Source organism: Pocillopora damicornis, chromosome 10 (assembly GCF_964200805.1).
Source record: "Pocillopora damicornis chromosome 10, jaPocDami1.2, whole genome shotgun sequence".
Taxonomy (NCBI): Eukaryota; Metazoa; Cnidaria; class Anthozoa; order Scleractinia; family Pocilloporidae; genus Pocillopora; species Pocillopora damicornis.
This window is the reverse complement of record NC_142679.1, coordinates 12,680,217-12,696,802: the sequence shown is the minus strand read 5'-3', so window position 1 is coordinate 12,696,802 and position 16,586 is coordinate 12,680,217. Positions and strand designations below refer to the sequence as shown.

At 38.1% G+C, this 16,586-nt stretch overlaps 2 protein-coding genes across 3 annotated transcripts; one reads left to right on the top strand and one right to left on the bottom strand.

Annotated features, from left to right (window-relative positions):
- Window positions 1-306: 306 nt before the first annotated feature.
- Window positions 307-4,507, top strand: LOC113671767 (LIM domain only protein 3). 2 transcript variants are annotated; one of them, XM_027188020.2, is made up of 3 exons: window positions 307-774; window positions 1,373-1,589; window positions 2,250-4,507. In XM_027188020.2, exons 1-3 carry the CDS (start codon window positions 771-773, stop codon window positions 2,485-2,487), a joined length of 459 nt encoding a protein of 152 aa, XP_027043821.2. In that variant the 5' UTR covers window positions 307-770; the 3' UTR covers window positions 2,488-4,507. The 2 variants fall into 2 exon arrangements, with proteins under 2 accessions (XP_027043821.2, XP_027043820.2); XM_027188019.2 differs by having other exon boundaries at window positions 343-989.
- A 2,403-nt stretch (window positions 4,508-6,910) lies between these two features.
- Window positions 6,911-16,446, bottom strand: LOC113671760 (N-acetylgalactosamine kinase). Its single transcript, XM_027188013.2, has 15 exons — window positions 16,281-16,446; window positions 14,607-14,695; window positions 13,948-14,071; window positions 12,975-13,050; window positions 12,743-12,814; window positions 12,495-12,578; window positions 12,078-12,136; window positions 11,223-11,262; window positions 10,764-10,847; window positions 10,075-10,149; window positions 9,734-9,822; window positions 9,395-9,470; window positions 8,682-8,834; window positions 8,250-8,344; window positions 6,911-8,157 (listed from the first exon to the last, which is right to left on the bottom strand). The coding sequence occupies exons 1-15, from the start codon at window positions 16,361-16,363 to the stop codon at window positions 7,950-7,952; spliced, it is 1,407 nt and encodes a 468-aa protein (XP_027043814.2). The 5' UTR covers window positions 16,364-16,446; the 3' UTR covers window positions 6,911-7,949.
- Between the last annotated feature and the right edge of the window lie 140 nt (window positions 16,447-16,586).

The following is a 16,586-nucleotide window of genomic DNA, read 5'->3' as shown; positions in this document are numbered from 1 at the left end:
CTGAAATAGATTTTTGCCAAATATTTAAAACCCAGTTTTAAAAAGATTCATTGCAACAACATTGTTTGGAGGGCGTGCAAAAGGTTCGTGAGCAAAATTTTCGCGGACAAAACTGTCGCTTAACAGAAATCAGAAGTGTCGCTGTTGTGTTCAAGTCATCTCCGACAAGGATTGTTAATTAGCTCCTTAAGCAAACTATTTGTCATTAGAGTGTCTGCTAAAAACATTAGCGGCATAAAAGGGAGATGGACTCGTCAAAATATTTGCACACAGCAATTGTAAATTTTCCTTATACTAACAATGTCATTTGCGTTTAATAAGTCGCTAAACTGCGAACGCGATGAATTGTTCAGAGAAGATCATCAACTGGGGTTTTAGCCGATACGTAAACGCCCCAAAAAAGATTTTCGCCTGATGACGGCGAAATCGAAACCTCGAGGTATCAAATGATATATTACGCGGGCGACTGACACGAATTTGGGAGCGTGGAAACACTAAATGAAATAATGAACTTGTCATTCGAAGAACAAAGGAGGGCGACCCAGTTCTAGTTGGATTTCGATTAACGCAACATAATAATTGACAGTCGAGCTAATGGGCAGGAAATGAGAATATATAGTGATCTCTGATCATGTTATATCGTATTAGACACTTTCCCGGCCTCAGAACAGCTTAGCAAAGTGAATGCGTGCAAGGCCGTGTTGGATTTGACGCAGATATCTAATTAAGCCCAGTCTACGCGAGCGAGCGGAGAATTTCTGAGAAGAGTTATGGGTAAGCGATTTATTGGAGCACTTCGTTCTGTTTGAAAATATTTGGTCGATTTGGCGACCTCTGTATGTTTGCCGCCATACGCTATCAGATCTTGGTAAAAGAGCGCTGGTAAACACAGCGCCAATAACGGAAAGTCTTGGAAGATTTATATCTGACAATGGCTACTGTATTACCCACTATCGGCTCCAGAGAGACGGCTGTGAGGCTTCAAACTGGTGTGTCCTGTCTCGATTTTATTCAAAACATTTACGCTTAGCTTTAGCGTTGAGGAACCTCGCGCTGGCTGAAAATAGCATAATTGTAGTTGCAGCGGCAGCGTTTAAGTTACTTTCTCGCTAAGGATAGTACTTCAATTAATGAATCGTCCCGATTGTTTAAGAAGATTGAAGGTTCAAAATTTCTTCAATTTTATACCATATTCAGTTAGCGATTAGTAATACGCGAAAGCGCAGTTTTCTTTGGCAAAATTTTCGCCAAAGTATTCTCGGTAATAATTACGTGATATTTTTTTATTTTCCGTTCTCTCAGCCAAGAACATTCTTATTTAGCGATAAAATGTCGAGTTGTTTCCCTGATTACTATTATCATTTTTCTCTAGCCACAGAAAAATTTGATTTTCACAAAGAGCCCCCAAACAAGCGATTATGCGGAGGTTGTGGATGCCCCATTAATGATCGGTTCCTCCTCAAAGCTCTCGATCGCTACTGGCATGAAGATTGCTTGAAATGTGGTTGTTGCGAGTGTCGGCTTGGCGAAGTGGGATCCACATTGTACACGAAAGCAAATTTAATCCTATGTAGAAGGGATTATTTGAGGTGAGTATTTACATCAAATGCTCTTTTAAAATTTACTGTTTATTTTAGCGATTTGGAATTCTATGGTCTTGTTTGCAGACTTCTTCCATCAAACTAAAATTTCGTCTCCAATTTGTTTGGTTAAAATGATGACAGTTGACACGAAAGTTCCAGTAGAGAATATTGCCTTCAAATGGGCGCATCTATTTGGGAATTCATCACAAGAAATAGTTTTTCCTCAGAAGTATTTAATGGGATTGAGCAGATTACTTTGTTTTTCTAAGATTAAAAACACTCCGTTTTCTCTTTAGCTCGACACATTAAAGAGCAACTTTTTCACATTATTAAATATACTTCACTTGTGCTTGTCAAGAAATATGATCACACATTTCAATACTTCCGTCGATTGCTGTCAGTCCTCTTCAAAATATTGCCTAGCCTTTTAGCGGTGAACTCTAATGTACATCAATTAGTAAATATTCCATTAAGAGTGCTTTTAGTAACGGCGGAAAAACACAGCGATCAGTCTAAAGTGCCTTGTTTGCAGTCATGTTTTAATGAGTTGAAAACGTTTTTTCCGGCAGTCAGTCAGTGAGTTGACCTCTCGTCTCTCCGGATATGATTTTTCATCCACTTGGCTCGGATAAAAAGATTACTAACTGTTTATACTGTCTCTTTTAGGTTGTTCGGAACAAAAGGGTTTTGTACAGTGTGCTGTAAAACTATCCCTGCCTTCGAGATGGTGATGCGCGCGCGAGAAAACGTGTATCATTTGGAGTGTTTTTCTTGCCAAAGATGCCATCAGAGGTTTTGTGTCGGGGACAAATTCTACTTAATTAACAACAGAATTCTGTGCGTTGACGACTACGAAGAGATGATGGCCTATGGGAAACAAGATACCAAAAGATTTATTGTCTAGTCCTGGGAAAAAATGATCTTATTCATCATTCTTGTGGAAAACGCCTTCGTGATAGCACCTCGCTACACCTCATTTTTCGAATTGTGCGCGCACTGTTCTTCATTTCACCACTTTTCGGGGTTAATGTGATTTTTTTTATTGACCCTTCGTTTGGCTGCTGAAAATTATAAAATCAGTCCTGGAGCCTCTTTCTGTTCGTTTCCATTCAGATTTTAATAGCTCTTGTCGTTTAATGGTTCTCCAGTGGTTTGTTTTATAATAATTCACTTTCATTTTATTTTTATTTTTTTAACTATGGCTTCTCAGCAGTTTAATGGTCTGTCGTGCGGTCCACATGATCAATTCCACGCTCTGCTTTTAATCAACGATCATTCTGGGCGCATCAACAAAATAAAATTCGTGCTTTATAGATATTTTAATTAACCCCCGGATAGTGACTTTTGATATCAAATTTGACAAGCATATGGGAAGGCTACTTTCCTTCATTCCTGGAGTCTTGTCGGAAGCTAGAAAAGATAATCTTTAGCGGATAGAGTATTTTGAAGGGGAGGCCTCTGGTCCTTGAATTTTAACAACAACTAAGAACGCAACACTCGCAATGGACAATCTGGAACTATAACTCGGAGCAAGGGTACATCTGGCAGATGTCTGTAACTATAGACGGAAAAAAGTCAGATTTGCCTGTGAAATACAACAACGACACTAACAAGACAACAGCACAAGATTTTAGGGAATTAATAAAACATTCCAAGAATTTTATGAATAAGCTTAATTTGTGCGAACATAAACCTCTTCCGTTGCTTATTCTCATACCAAACCTTTTAGGACCTTTTCAAACTTTGCGACTGAATGCCAGCATAATGAGTGGTTGATGTCTGGAATATTGTGCGTGACTCAATAATAGTGCAAATGGTTTGAATTAGCTTAATGGATTGCATTGAAGATTTTCTATAATCACGGCTGGCTTGCACCAAGTGAGAAAGATGATTGCGTAAATGGAGTGCCACTAAGACGGATATTGGCGGAAGAGCACTCACTTAACACGACGTGAATTTGTTTGTGGAATGCGATTATCTAAAACAACTCTCACTTTGCACGAGATTCAACATGAAAGCTCGTGTACAATGAAACATACGTTACAAATATTTCACAACAATTTAAGCTCAACGGCAAACATCATGGAACGATAGTCCTACAGAAAATAAAGCTGAGATAACTATTAACGATCGATCAATCTAATTTGACAAGCTAATTGAAGTATAAAGTGCTTGTCTGCTGCCAAAAAGAAAATTTCTTAGATCTTTTTTAAACAAAAGTAGAGTATCTTTTTACCAGAGGGATGTCCGGAATTTTTTGCGGCGCGAGAATGTTTCAAAAACAAATTACTAAGCGGTTTACTCTCTCGTAGGATCGAAGAACTCGCACGGAGGGCATTTTCGTCTTTCAATGTGAGATCACAGAACACTATCGTGTTGTAGATTTCCTGCCTCCTTTTCTTTTTGGTTCGTAGTTCTTTTGTTTGCGCTTTATCGGCGGAAAATTTGAGCAGTGCTCAATTCATTATGCAATCAGACCTCGACAAACGAAGGACAACATCCCGGCGTGAGTGGGCGGGAGGCTACCATCTCACTTGTTAATTTTCGACTAGCTAATTTCAGGTTCATTAAAAGTCCCAAACATTATTACTGGTAGCAGAGTGATTGCTTTAGAAAATTTTATCATTTCATGGATAATAACATTAAAAACAATTTCTTGTGATTAGGAAACAAAACTCACGCACAGGACTTCTCTGTTCCAATTTCTTCAACATACGCGCAGCAGATTTCCTCGATTTCCCAGACTTCGCGTCTCGACCTCAATAATCGTTTGTTTTTCATTAAGCTTTAAAAGAAAATAATTACACATACTGTTTTCTTATGAAACCGCCGCGATGGCTATAATCGTTTGTTCATTGCGACATCATCAGTTGTGTACTTGGTTTACAAATGTTTTTTGTAATAATAAAGTTAAGTATAAACGACGTGCGGTTACTATTTGACCGTCATAAGGTATTGTTGAGTAGCAGAGCCGGGATCGAATAATCAATCATTTGGTGAAAGTAAGTGTTTTACTCAATAGATTAGTGATGGAAACAAACCCTATGCTATTTCTTTGCACGGAGGAAAAATGTGATCAAACTGTACTGTCCCTATAGTATAGTAATAAACTCTACCTTCCTTAAAAGGGACTTAATGTGAATCATCGTGACGGGGTTGGGTCACAAACGGCAAAGTTATCGAAAGGGGTTGATACAGTGCGTCTTCACTGAGGGTGAACAGGCTGTGATTGATAAGCAACACGGGAACAGTAAGAGAAGAAGTCGACCGTATAAACAGAAGAATAAAAAGTCGATCCCTCTAAGGTCCGTATGGTGATTCACTCAAGGATTGCAGTGGAGTAGAAAATGTCATCTCGAGCATGTCGAGAGCTGCTAAGGAACTGTAAGTTCCAAAGGGCAGTTGACAGCGAGTTCCCAGAGTTAAGGGCTTTCGATTAAGCCTGTAAATGACAAATTATAACAGTCTTTTATAACGTTTGAAAGAATTTTTCGCAGAGGCAGGTCACATCTTAAATTTCCAAACTCATTGGTGAAGTCGCCTACGCATACGCTGGCAAGAGGATCTTTGGTTTGTGGTATTTGAGATCAAATACCACCATGACAGCGCCCCCCCCCCCCCCCACCCTTCTGCTTTTTATTCAAAACAGCAAGATTCCACCCAGTGACCACTAAATACAACTCCTTGTCTTGTACCCAGACCTTTCACGGCCAGGTGGTAGTAACGATCTAAAGATCCTACATTTCAGTTACACGGTAGGATCTGAGTACGAGATTAAACAACTCCTTTACAAGTAACTCCTCACAGCTTACCGTTGTCAATTCCTCTTCGTCCATATGGTTGTTCTTCAACAACACAAAAGCTGGCCGTTGAGTCAGATCCTCCTCCGGGTCTAACATTGGTAATTCTTCTCCACAGGAGCCCATGGGCTCCTGTTCTCCACCTGTGACTCGCGAGTAAGTATCTGCAAGTGTCTGGTGCAGCCAGCCGTGACCCGCGAAGAAATACTCGTGCCGAACTGAGTTAACGATGAGGACGTGCTCGCACAGCTATGTTTAATGGTGCTTTATGAGCGGGTTTTCTCTTGATATAATCTAATTAAAGGTGTCTACGAAAAAGTGATGATAGTGATGATAGTGATTATAATGACGATGATGATCAAGCACTCGAGCAACTGCCAGTTACATAGACATGAAGTGAGTGAGAGGATTTCTCTTCGTCCAAGTTCAATTCATTACAATCCAAGGTTCTTTCTTCAACTTTCTATATATTTTCTTTGCTAATACTTTGATAATTTTATGTCCAAAAGTTCAACTACCCTTGTTCAGGGTCAGTGCAAGCGTTTTCCCAATGCGATTCGCAAAGTTGACTTTGGGTGGAGAGCTGCGTGTTCAACGGAGCCTCGGCCAGGTCAGTTCTTTGGCAAGACACTTCACCTTTACATTGCCTCTCTCTACCCTGGAGAATATGAACATTAGCAGGACAGGATCCTCTCCTAGGAAACCTGGTAGAACGGATGCCTGGGGAAGACTGAGAACCTTGTCCTACTCCAGTGGTGCAGGGCGTCTACAGGAGGGTCCTAAGGTGTTTGCAGACCCCTCCCCCTTCAATAACATACAAATCTTGCAATTAAGGTTTGCGGCAAAGCGCAAAACGAAGAATCTTCATAGCTGTTATCGCGAAACTTATAGTCATACCGTTTCCTTTGTGTATTGCGTTACGTGTTAATTACCTGTGAGTGTTTGTACGTTTTGTCAGGTGTAGTGTGTACTTGTGGTTGATGTTTGTACAGTGGCGTCATGTTACGAAGTCAGGTCGAGTAATTTGTCAAGTTTTGTGTATAAATTTTGTCCTGTGGATCTATGTTTATGTCCATTTTTTAAAAAGCAGCGTCACTGTCTTTTGCCTGTAAAGTTATCGACCGTTGAGTACCGTAGGCGTGTGGATGTTTTAAATTAATGATGAATAAAATTACGCGTGACTTCGGCTACAATAGCAAAAACCATTATTTGTGCTTGATACTGCACTTGCCGTCCTTCTTGCCTCCTGAATACACAAGGCACACGAGATGGAGAAGTGGTCAAATCTTCACGTAAGAAGCGCACAAATACGTAACTGCGGCCCATTTTTAATCAACTTACTTATAAGAACGGCCCCCCTGAGGAGTAGCCAGACTCTTGATCGCTCTAAGCTACAGAGATCGAGAAACACCCAAGCACGAAGTTGGCCTCGTGCAGGAGGGTGGATTGTCATGAGAGGAAACAAAGCACTACCCAAAACAATAACAACGAATTAAAACGATTCACAAAAATACAACAATCCCAGACTCCAAAATAATTTGATTTATTATCTTTTGTAGTTACTAAGTGTGTCGTGACTGGCTAATGCAGCAAATATGTAAATTGCAAATACTCAACAAAAATAAAAGCTAAAATGGTCTTGAGTTAATCTTTGACCACTGGCAGTGACTAGCATCTACACTGAAATTCCGCCTGACACCATCACCCCTGAGTCAAACATTAAGGTCACTACAATAAAAGAAGCGTTCACCAACTAGAGAAGCTATTTCTTGTTAAACAGCTTCTCCTTGTCAGCACTTTGGAAAATGTATAGAGAAGATTATGGAGAATATGCATACTGATGTTAGGGTGTAGAGGGTGAAATTAGTGGTATCTTCTTTATTAACCCCACTAATTATATATGCGGCAGAGCTCAGATAGAACTCAGACAAAAGATAAGTTTTCGTCAATCAATGAATAAATGACTCAAGTCGATCATAACTCAAAGCATTGCGGGTGGGTACGTCTTGTACTCTCTTATTTGCGATGGCGAACTTATCTGTGTATGTTATCTGTGTATGTTATCTGTGTATGTTAACCCGTTTAACAATTGGACTCTTACGACTGATCATCAACTTGCCACGGAATTCCCTAATGTCAATTACATAGGAATTTAGTGAAATGAGGAACAGAGGGAAATTGCCTTTAAAAAAGCGAAAAATTGTCGCGGCTAACCAGAGGAACGATGGGAAGTTGTCAATTAGAAGAATTTGCCATTAGATTTTAGAGGTGGAAACACTGAACTTCAATTCTGCAACTGATACCAGGGTAGCTTAGCTGACCTTTTCACTTTAGTCAATCAAATTCTAATAATCAGCTGACCTGACTGAAAACTACGGTTGAAATTTGCAGTTTAGATTATTTGCACGAATTATACATTTTCACTTTTAAAATCCCTCTATAAAATAACCACAAGTAACTAGAATGTAGTTTTCTTGAATAAATGGCTCGCTATGCTTTACTCAAATTATTTATTATTTTAGACTTTTATACTAACCCTTTTTTTTTTCTCTAGGTCAAAAACATATCAGTTCAGTTTAAGTATCGCAGCACCACTTCCCGGCTGAGTGGCAAACAGACTCTCAGAAACCCTTTTAAGCCTTTCTGGGTCAGCGGCATAGTATCCGTCATGCACTTGTTTAATGAAGTCGTCGAGGACATCACTCGGCACCAGGGACACTGTACAACCGCCCCATCCTGCTCCTGTGAGCCTGGAGCCAACGGCTCCAGCTTTTCTAAAAAAAAAAAATACAGAAAAATCGAACACCAATTTATCAAAATATGATAAATTTGTTGATGAGAAATTCCGGAGAAACAGAGTCAATACCTGCACTGTTGTACCAACTGGTCAAGTTCTTCACAGCTGCATTCATACATCTTACTGCAACTTTCATGGCTCTCATTCATAAGACCACCCAGGACCTGCTCACGAGACACAAAAGTTGGCTGTCACAGTATATCAACTAACCAATCACATGACAAGCCAATAACTCAAATATTCAAAATTCTGGAAAACTAGACGCCAGTACCAAGAGCGAGGAACAGGACAACTGGTGTCAAGGACGGGAAAACATACAGCCGGCTCCAAAGGCGGGAAACCATGCAACCGGTACGAAGAGCAAAAAGAGATACAACCAGTGTCGGAGGCAAGAAGGCAGGTAACCTTTGCCAGGGTGAAAAAGCATGCCACAAATGCCCAGCACAGATAATTGCAACCTACGTTAAAAAAGACAAGCAACGGACACCAAACAGTTATTACCTGGACGGCATTAGCAGGTTTTTCCTCGCACACTGACTTAAACTTGAGCACTCTGGAAGCTTCAGAATACACGTGTTTGGCTCGATCGTGCAACTTGAAGCTGGTGACTCCTGCTGTTGAAGGACTCATGCATTGGCTCACTAACTCCTTGTCCTGTGAGCACACAAACAAACAGACAGACAGAAACATTCAGCACGATTTCAGTATGACCCCATACTTTAATATGCATACAGTTGTTGGATAGACTGAAAAAACAATAGCGAAAGCGAAAGACTGCTTTTGGGACTACGGGATAATTTGGTTTTATCAACTGAATTGATAATGTAAATTAGCCACCGAAAAAAACTTTCTAAAGCTGACGTTTTGAACTAGCCCTTCACCATTCGCTCTGACGAGGACCTACAGCCCGAAACATCGGCTTTAGGAACTCTTTAGAAACTCTCTAAGGCGGCCAAATAACATTATCAACTCAGCTGATGAAACCATATTATCTTGTAATACTTGCCCCCTTATTTCATCTGGGTATTCAGGTATATTTTAGAGGAATTTGGAGTAATGTAGAGATCTCTCCATACCTTTACTAGATACATGTGATTGGAATATTTGAGGAAATAAAGCAAGGAGTGTTCCTTAGATGTTATCACCGCAAGCAATTCTTGGACTATTTTGATATCCTACTCGAGGTCCGTCCAACTTTTATACAATCAACATACCGTAAGTGCAAAGTATTCACATAGCTCTTTCTTCGTGTACGGCTCGACATGCAGGCATGAGTCCACCATTGCAACCCTGTTTCAAAATACAGCGGAAAAAACAGATACCTCTTAAACGTTGCATTCTTACTTTCGATCGATCAATGACTTGGAATAAGGGCTATTTGAACTTTGTTAGAATTTAGATTTTAGTTAAAATAATTCCAAGAAACACTCACAATTGTTATGTTCGGGTCTACTGACAGTTTATTAAGTAAAATCGAAAGTATGAACTTAACTATGGTTTAGCAATTTCATCTTAAATGGTATATGCTGCTCGTCCAAGGTGCAAAATCTTACATTTCATCCAAGCTCTTTTCCGCGCCTTGTTGTACCTCGCTCAAACGACGAACACTTTTCCAGTCCAGTCCACACTCCTTCGCCAGGACCTGTTTACAAGAGGAGAGGTGAGTTGAGTTTCAAGAAAAGGATCCAGTCTAAGGACCAACTATGTCGGATCTTAAACCAGTTTCTCAGAAACTGCAAGTAGAGTTTCTCCCAGAGTGCTACTCCTTCGTTCCTCCTTCCCCTTACGTAAAAAAAAGTCCCTGATGTTATCCCTTGACGCGAAAAGGTAGTATGTGCCAGGCTTGAAAGGCGCCTTTTTTCCTGATTTGCAGAACTGCGTTTATCAATAATACCTTTGCTGCTAGACGACACTCGACTACTCTTGCATTGAAATGCGTGCCAGCCGTCGCAGATTTCTTCATCTCCACCTGCAAAGACAAAATAATATAAAAAGAGGTTCATGTCTGAACATGGACCGAGTGGCTTGTTCTATCGCAGCTTAGTCCAATTTTAGTAGAAGTAAGTGACTTGCAGCACAGCTACTCTCCTCTGGATCGGAACCCAGTTTATTATAAGAGAAAGGCGCTGTGCGAATGCTTATCACTTTGTTCACGATAAACTGAATTGGATTTTATTTGGTTCCTACTTATGATCTTTGATAGGACAGACGCAAAGATTTCATCACCAATAACAACCTTTCGCCTTTTTATTCTACAAAACAAATACATTCTATCTTCCCTTGGGTCTGTACAGTAATAGGTCACAGAATACCACAAAATTTAGTAAGAAGTCGTCAGTGACACACTCGGCTGCGCCTCGCGTGCAACTTTTTTGTTCTTAACAAACTTTGATGTCATCTGTGATCTATTACTGAACAGATCCACGGTAACGTGGAATCTATTTGCCAAATTGACGTCACCATTTAATTTCACCTGTGATGTCATTCATTCTTGTTGTTAGCTAAAGAACAAAGCTCATCACATTTTTGATTCCTTAATTTTGAATTCCTAAAAAAGAATCATTTGTTTCTCAAATTACATACCAAGCTATTCGCAATCACAAACACAATGCCTTCTGGAAGAGTGACATCATAAGCTCTTATTGGATCAAACTCGATGTGCTTTGCCTTTAGGAGTTAAAAATGAGAAATAAAAATGAAAAATGAGGTAAAAAGCTGTTTCTTCAGCTACTATTGTTGGCAAGTTCAGAGAAGCTTTAAATGAACTTTACATGTAACTCTGTAAACACCAGTAGATCAAGCAGCTACTTCATTCCTCATTTCACATACATTTGTTATCCTATCTATTATAATAATTCTCATGTTTTGTCCTTCGCTTTTTCCCTTTTGCATTTTAGTGACAATGTTCTTTCAATCATGGTGTATCTGTTTATTGCACTTTGTGTCATAAGTTGGCACTTGATGCAGGCAAATAACATCAACATTTAAAGGTTAATTCACATCCTGTACAATTTCCTTCTAGTCAGAAAATTATTTTCTTACTGTTCCTGGCTCGGCCAAAAAGGAAATGGATTGGTCCATTCTGTAAAACACAAGGCAAGTTAGAGTACAGGATTTTAAATTTTATTTATCAGATATTAATACTGGGGAGATATTCAGGGCTGAAAACAAATTATTGTTCAAAATGGGTGAGGGAGCTTTTAAATTTGATCTAACTGTGAACTCAGGAGTAGCAGCAAGTTGTTGCCAGAAATCCCTTAAATGTTATGCACAGAGTCACTGTGAATTAGTGACACAGTAAACTGGTAAATTTTTACAAAGCTTGGACTTCAGACTGACTCTGACACACAGCTGCAGAAGCTGAATGCAGTTTCAGGAGCCTGAAGCAAGTAGGAGCTAAGCCTGCAAAAAGATTGTCACTTTTTTTTTTTAAGGTGAGTAGAGGCAAGTACAAAGTGTGGGTGAGGGGTGGGCATTGCTCAAGAATTGCCCTTTGCTCTCTGCTCATGCTTCCCTCACCCTGGCCTTACTTTCCTGAAAAATTGCAAAAAGGGACATCTTTCCCACAGGCTTCTTAAATTATTACTACTCCTTTTGAACAATAATTGAAATATCACAGTTTACCCCCTAGAACTTTGCCACCCTTCCACTTGACAATATTCTGGTGCAAATAGATAAACTAGTCCTAAACATACTATGAGATTTACTGGTAGGTGTCCTACCAAAGAATACCACATAATGATCCTAGCCAGAGGTAGGACCTTTAAACACACTGACTACTATGCTACCATTATGATATCTTTCTCACAAATATATTACCAAACATGTACATGGCATAAAAAAGAAGTCACAAAAGTTTTTTTGTAATGGTTTATGTGTTAGATTTTCTATGCCTACCCTCCTCCTTCAGTCCCAATGTAGCGCTCACATTTTGTGCATATCTCAGCAAGTTCATGCTGTTAAGCATAAAAGAAACAGATTTTAAAATATAGACTTTTCATAAAGTTTGGATTATTAAAAAAAAAATAAAGAGTTCACCAGCAAAAAGAAATTAGAATTTAAGTGTTTGTGAAAATATTTCCCTTCAAGTTGACCTGATTAAAAGTGAGTGATCACAATTTAAGTTTGTTTTAATTAGTATTTTAAACCCTTAAGGATACTTTGTTAATTCATAGCAGAAAATGTAAAGTTTTGCTCTGATGGTATAAGATCAAAATGTGTCATGGTAACTTTAACTCAAATGATGAACATCCACATTATTTTGAGAGTCACTCCACCATAAAAATTCTAGTTTAACTAGTTGATGGTACACACCTTACTAAGCTTGAGCCCATTGGCATGGAGTGTGGCCAAACCTGAGCAACAAACTAAAGCTGATGAACTTGAAAGCCCTGCACTCTGATGAAAAAGAGACAAAATCATTAGTGTCGTCAAAAAAACATCATCAGTGATCACCCATTCCTTAACTTCAAAAATGAAATATGAAATTATAAGGAAGAGTAAGTTGTTGCTGATAGAAAGTTAAATGAGTGACTAAATAATTTCACATTGACATTTCAGACCTTTGGAACAGTTCCATCTATAACAAGGTTCAATCCAACTGGAGATTCAATCTTCATATGATCCACTAACCCCTAAAAAATTTAAAGACAGGTAACAATAGTAAGATAGCTGATATGTTTGAATAATAATCATCATGATTATATTAAGCACTATTGTTATCATATGATAATTAATCACATGAAGAGACTTCAAGAGGGTACAGTTTAGCAAAAAAAAAGTTTTCATTCACACCTTATAGCCACAGAGAAAATAATGATACCATTCCTTTCCATCAATCTTATAATCTTCACAGCTCACACTGAAATCCCTGATAAAAGAATTTTGAAACAAGAAAATCGATACAAAAGTTAAATACATTTTTAATTGTGCAGTACTTGAAAACTATTCACTAAAATGGAAGTGTTTGGTGGGGGATATGCACCAGGCTGTGAAATAGTGACAGAGGTAAATATCCAACCAGGCTACTGACTCTGATGTGATATAGTTTCTTACTAAGTATATGCTAAAACAGTGACATATTGAAAGGATATTTGGAGTTTGAGTAGCCAATCAGAGTGCACCTTCAATGCTATCCACAGTTTTAGGATTTACTAAAAACTGCTCACTGATTGTGAAGCAATTTGGCCTGTTTCAGGTCACTGATAAATCCCAAGTGGAAAGGATAAAGACAAATTACATCAAACATAGGTGTGGTTGTGTTTTTATGAAAAATTCATTTAAGGGTTGTTATTTGTATTGCACTCTAAATCACAGGAGTTGTTAATTAAGATGATGAGTGGACAAGAGTCTTTTTCTTTGTTATTTAAACACTTATTTTTCCCTCAAATTTACATATCATGTTGCAGAATGAAGTTTCTGAGTTGTATAACATCGCAAATATCAACAGGTGACTTAGTTAGAAGTTAACAAAATGAAAGGTAGGGGTTAAGATGTTTAAATCTAAAATATTCTTACCTAAGGTCAACCTAGTATCTTTTTATGAGTATTTTCAAAATGACTAGTAAACCCCCTCATCTCCCTGGAGCTGATTTGTTCGGTAACCCTCCTTTCTAAATTTGCAAATTAGTAACATAGAAAGTTTGAAATTTGATAAATGTCTGTTCTTTTACTTGCTCACCGGTTTGATCTACATGTATTTATGTTGTAAGACATTTTGGAATTTTCTCTTTTATTCCATAACATATCTCTATGCCTTATTACTTACTGGAAGTCTTCAAATGTGTTGGATATGTTAAGCATTTTTTGGTCATTAGCTGCCACTGCTATCACAATATCTTGCTCTACAGCCATTGGTAACACTCCATAACCACAGTAATCTATGTGTTCTCCTGTTATATATACATAATATGGCAAATTAAAAGCTTGCATTGATGGTGGTTTTGAGCCCACTTTTGAGACATTAAGGAACAAGTAAAGAGAAGTTTGGAATGAGCTAAAGTGGGAGAAACTACTGCTCTACCACTCAACACTTCAAAACACACAAAAAACCACCAGCTATATAGTATAGAAAATTGGTGAATTATATTTGGTAAGTACAAAATTTTGCACTGAGTGCAAAATGATAACATATGCGAAAATGTGTTGCTCCACAATGGGCACATAGATATTTTTGAAAGAAATGCTGTTAACACAATGAAGCCTCAAGCAACACAGAGTATAAACATTCCAATTTAAAATGATTTCAAGTAAAAATGAAGTAAAACTTGTTTGATGTATGTTTTTCTGTGTTTAAGAATTACAGTATATTATTTTTGGAACAATGGGAAGTTAGAATAGCTTCCAGCTATGAGAATTTTGACCTGCAATTTGTTTTAAATTACCACATACATGTATGACCACACAAGCAAACATAGTATCCCTTACCGATAATGTTTACTCTTCCAGGGGCTCTTGCATAGAACTCTGGAGAACAGCCAAACTTGCTATGAAATGCCTCCTTGATCTTCTCATACCTTATAAAAAAGATAGAAACCGTACGATATCATAGGCAGTTGAGTAACATACAATGCATGCCTCAAATTTTCACAGCCTGATGCAAGAAACCGTGGCAATACAAAAATACAATGGCAGAATTTTTTTCAGAAATTGTAAAGTGTGGAAGTTTACTGCTCTGGTTTAAAGGAAAAGAGGAATGGATAAGCTTAGAACTTCTTCTGCAGTCATGTTTCATAGTTAAACACACTACATTTGCTTAAATTTACATATAGATTGTTAGAGTGTGATCAAGAGAATTCATTTTGCACAGGTTTTGTTCCATTTATGTTAATATCTGTGGTAGGACCAACATTTAGACTTATCATTTGAAGGACAGTATCGTTACCTTTAACCCTTTAACTCCCAGATCAAATTTGTAATTCTCCTTTCTGTCAACCATACAATTCTTATCATGTAAGTTCAGAGAATTTAGTATTGAATCAACTAATTATCCCCAAATTGATATTTTTCTTAATTCTCATCACTTATCTAGTTGATATTGTATTGATATTGTAAGGAGAAATTCTCTCTTGGTCACTCATGGGAGTTAAACAGTTAACTATTACCTTTAACAAAATACTACAACTCAACAAGTTGAGATATCTTTGTTCTGTGACCACAATTTTATTGGCTGAATTTCAAATTTTGGTGTCTCTTGTTTCAGTTCTGCCCTCGAATTGGTTTCCATAGTTTAGGTGCCCCTACTTTACACTGATGAACTGTAAGGACTTTAGTGTAATTTAGTAAATTAATATGATTTTCAAACCTTGTTTGTCTACCAAACCAAATTACGAAACAATTTTCCTCAAACCATAAATTAAATTTGTACCAACAGTATAATCTGTTGCAAAAACATGGTGATAAACCTCTGTAGTTCTCTGCAAATAATACTCTACAAGGAATGATGAGGGGCTATTGTGCATATTCTGTAGCTTGCAAAAATTAAGCGGATGGGATAGTTAAAGAAAAACCTTATTTCTGAATTATCTCTCTACCTCAAACCTTTCAGATATTTTCCCTTCTTGCACTAAAAGATATAAAATATCATTCATCTTTCGGAAAGATTTCCGTCTAACCCCATACTAATCTAAAACAAAGCCGTTGTCCTAAAAGCAGTCTTTTATTTTCGCCAATCTTTTCTTTATTTAAGAACTATATGCATAATGAATTATGGGGCTGTAGGGAAATCTTGCCCAGCATAACACCAAGCGTTACAAGTCTTCGGTTTCTTCTGGAACCATTTCCCATCACGTGACATAATCACAGACCGGCTAGTGTCAGTACCTGACAGTATTAAAATTCAAATCTTTAAATTTTTTTCCTTATAAAAATCATGCTGTTTTCCCCTGAATTTTAGCGCTAAATTTCTACTCCACCATATTCGAGCATAACATGACAATCATCATTACAAAGGGACGATCTTGAAAATCAACTACCGATGATTTTAGGTGCGAAACCTGTTACCGGAAGTTGAAGGAGCAAAATAAGGAAATTACGCTAAATTCGGGTCCTGAAAGAAAAATCAGCTTTAAGTAACGAGAAAAAGTAACCCAGATCTCTAACCTCGACAATGCTTTATCTGTAGATGCTAAATAGATCTTTTCCAAGGAGGAATACAACGATGGACATTCTCCACTGTTCGCCATCTTGTTTCGCAGCCCGAAGTAGAGGTCTGGAACCAATAAGGCTAATGGTAGTGACCGCTGTAAAACAAACTTTGGTCACGAACTGTCGGCTCGGTTCCGTCACGATACGTCACGACCAAAACATTACATCGTTTTACTTGAAATATTCCATCAGAAATGCCTCAAACAAGGTTAAGTGTATTGTTAGCCTTTTTTTCAGCCGTTGTTGCGTAAAGTAAAAACC

Excerpts from the sequence above, each read along its gene's own strand:
- LOC113671767 (XM_027188019.2), top strand. The coding sequence starts at position 932 with ATGGCTACTGTATTACCCACTATCGGCTCCAGAGAGACGGCTGTGAGG. Across the intron at positions 990-1,372 it reads GGCTGTGAGGCTTCAAACTG|CCACAGAAAAATTTGATTTT; the intron begins GTGTGTCCTGTC and ends ATTTTTCTCTAG. Across the intron at positions 1,590-2,249 it reads TGTAGAAGGGATTATTTGAG|GTTGTTCGGAACAAAAGGGT; the intron begins GTGAGTATTTAC and ends TGTCTCTTTTAG.
- LOC113671760 (XM_027188013.2), bottom strand. The coding sequence starts at position 16,363 with ATGGCGAACAGTGGAGAATGTCCATCGTTGTATTCCTCCTTGGAAAAG. Across the intron at positions 10,848-11,222 it reads TTTTGGCCGAGCCAGGAACA|GCAAAGCACATCGAGTTTGA; the intron begins GTAAGAAAATAA and ends TAACTCCTAAAG. Across the intron at positions 10,150-10,763 it reads TTGTGATTGCGAATAGCTTG|GTGGAGATGAAGAAATCTGC; the intron begins GTATGTAATTTG and ends TTGTCTTTGCAG.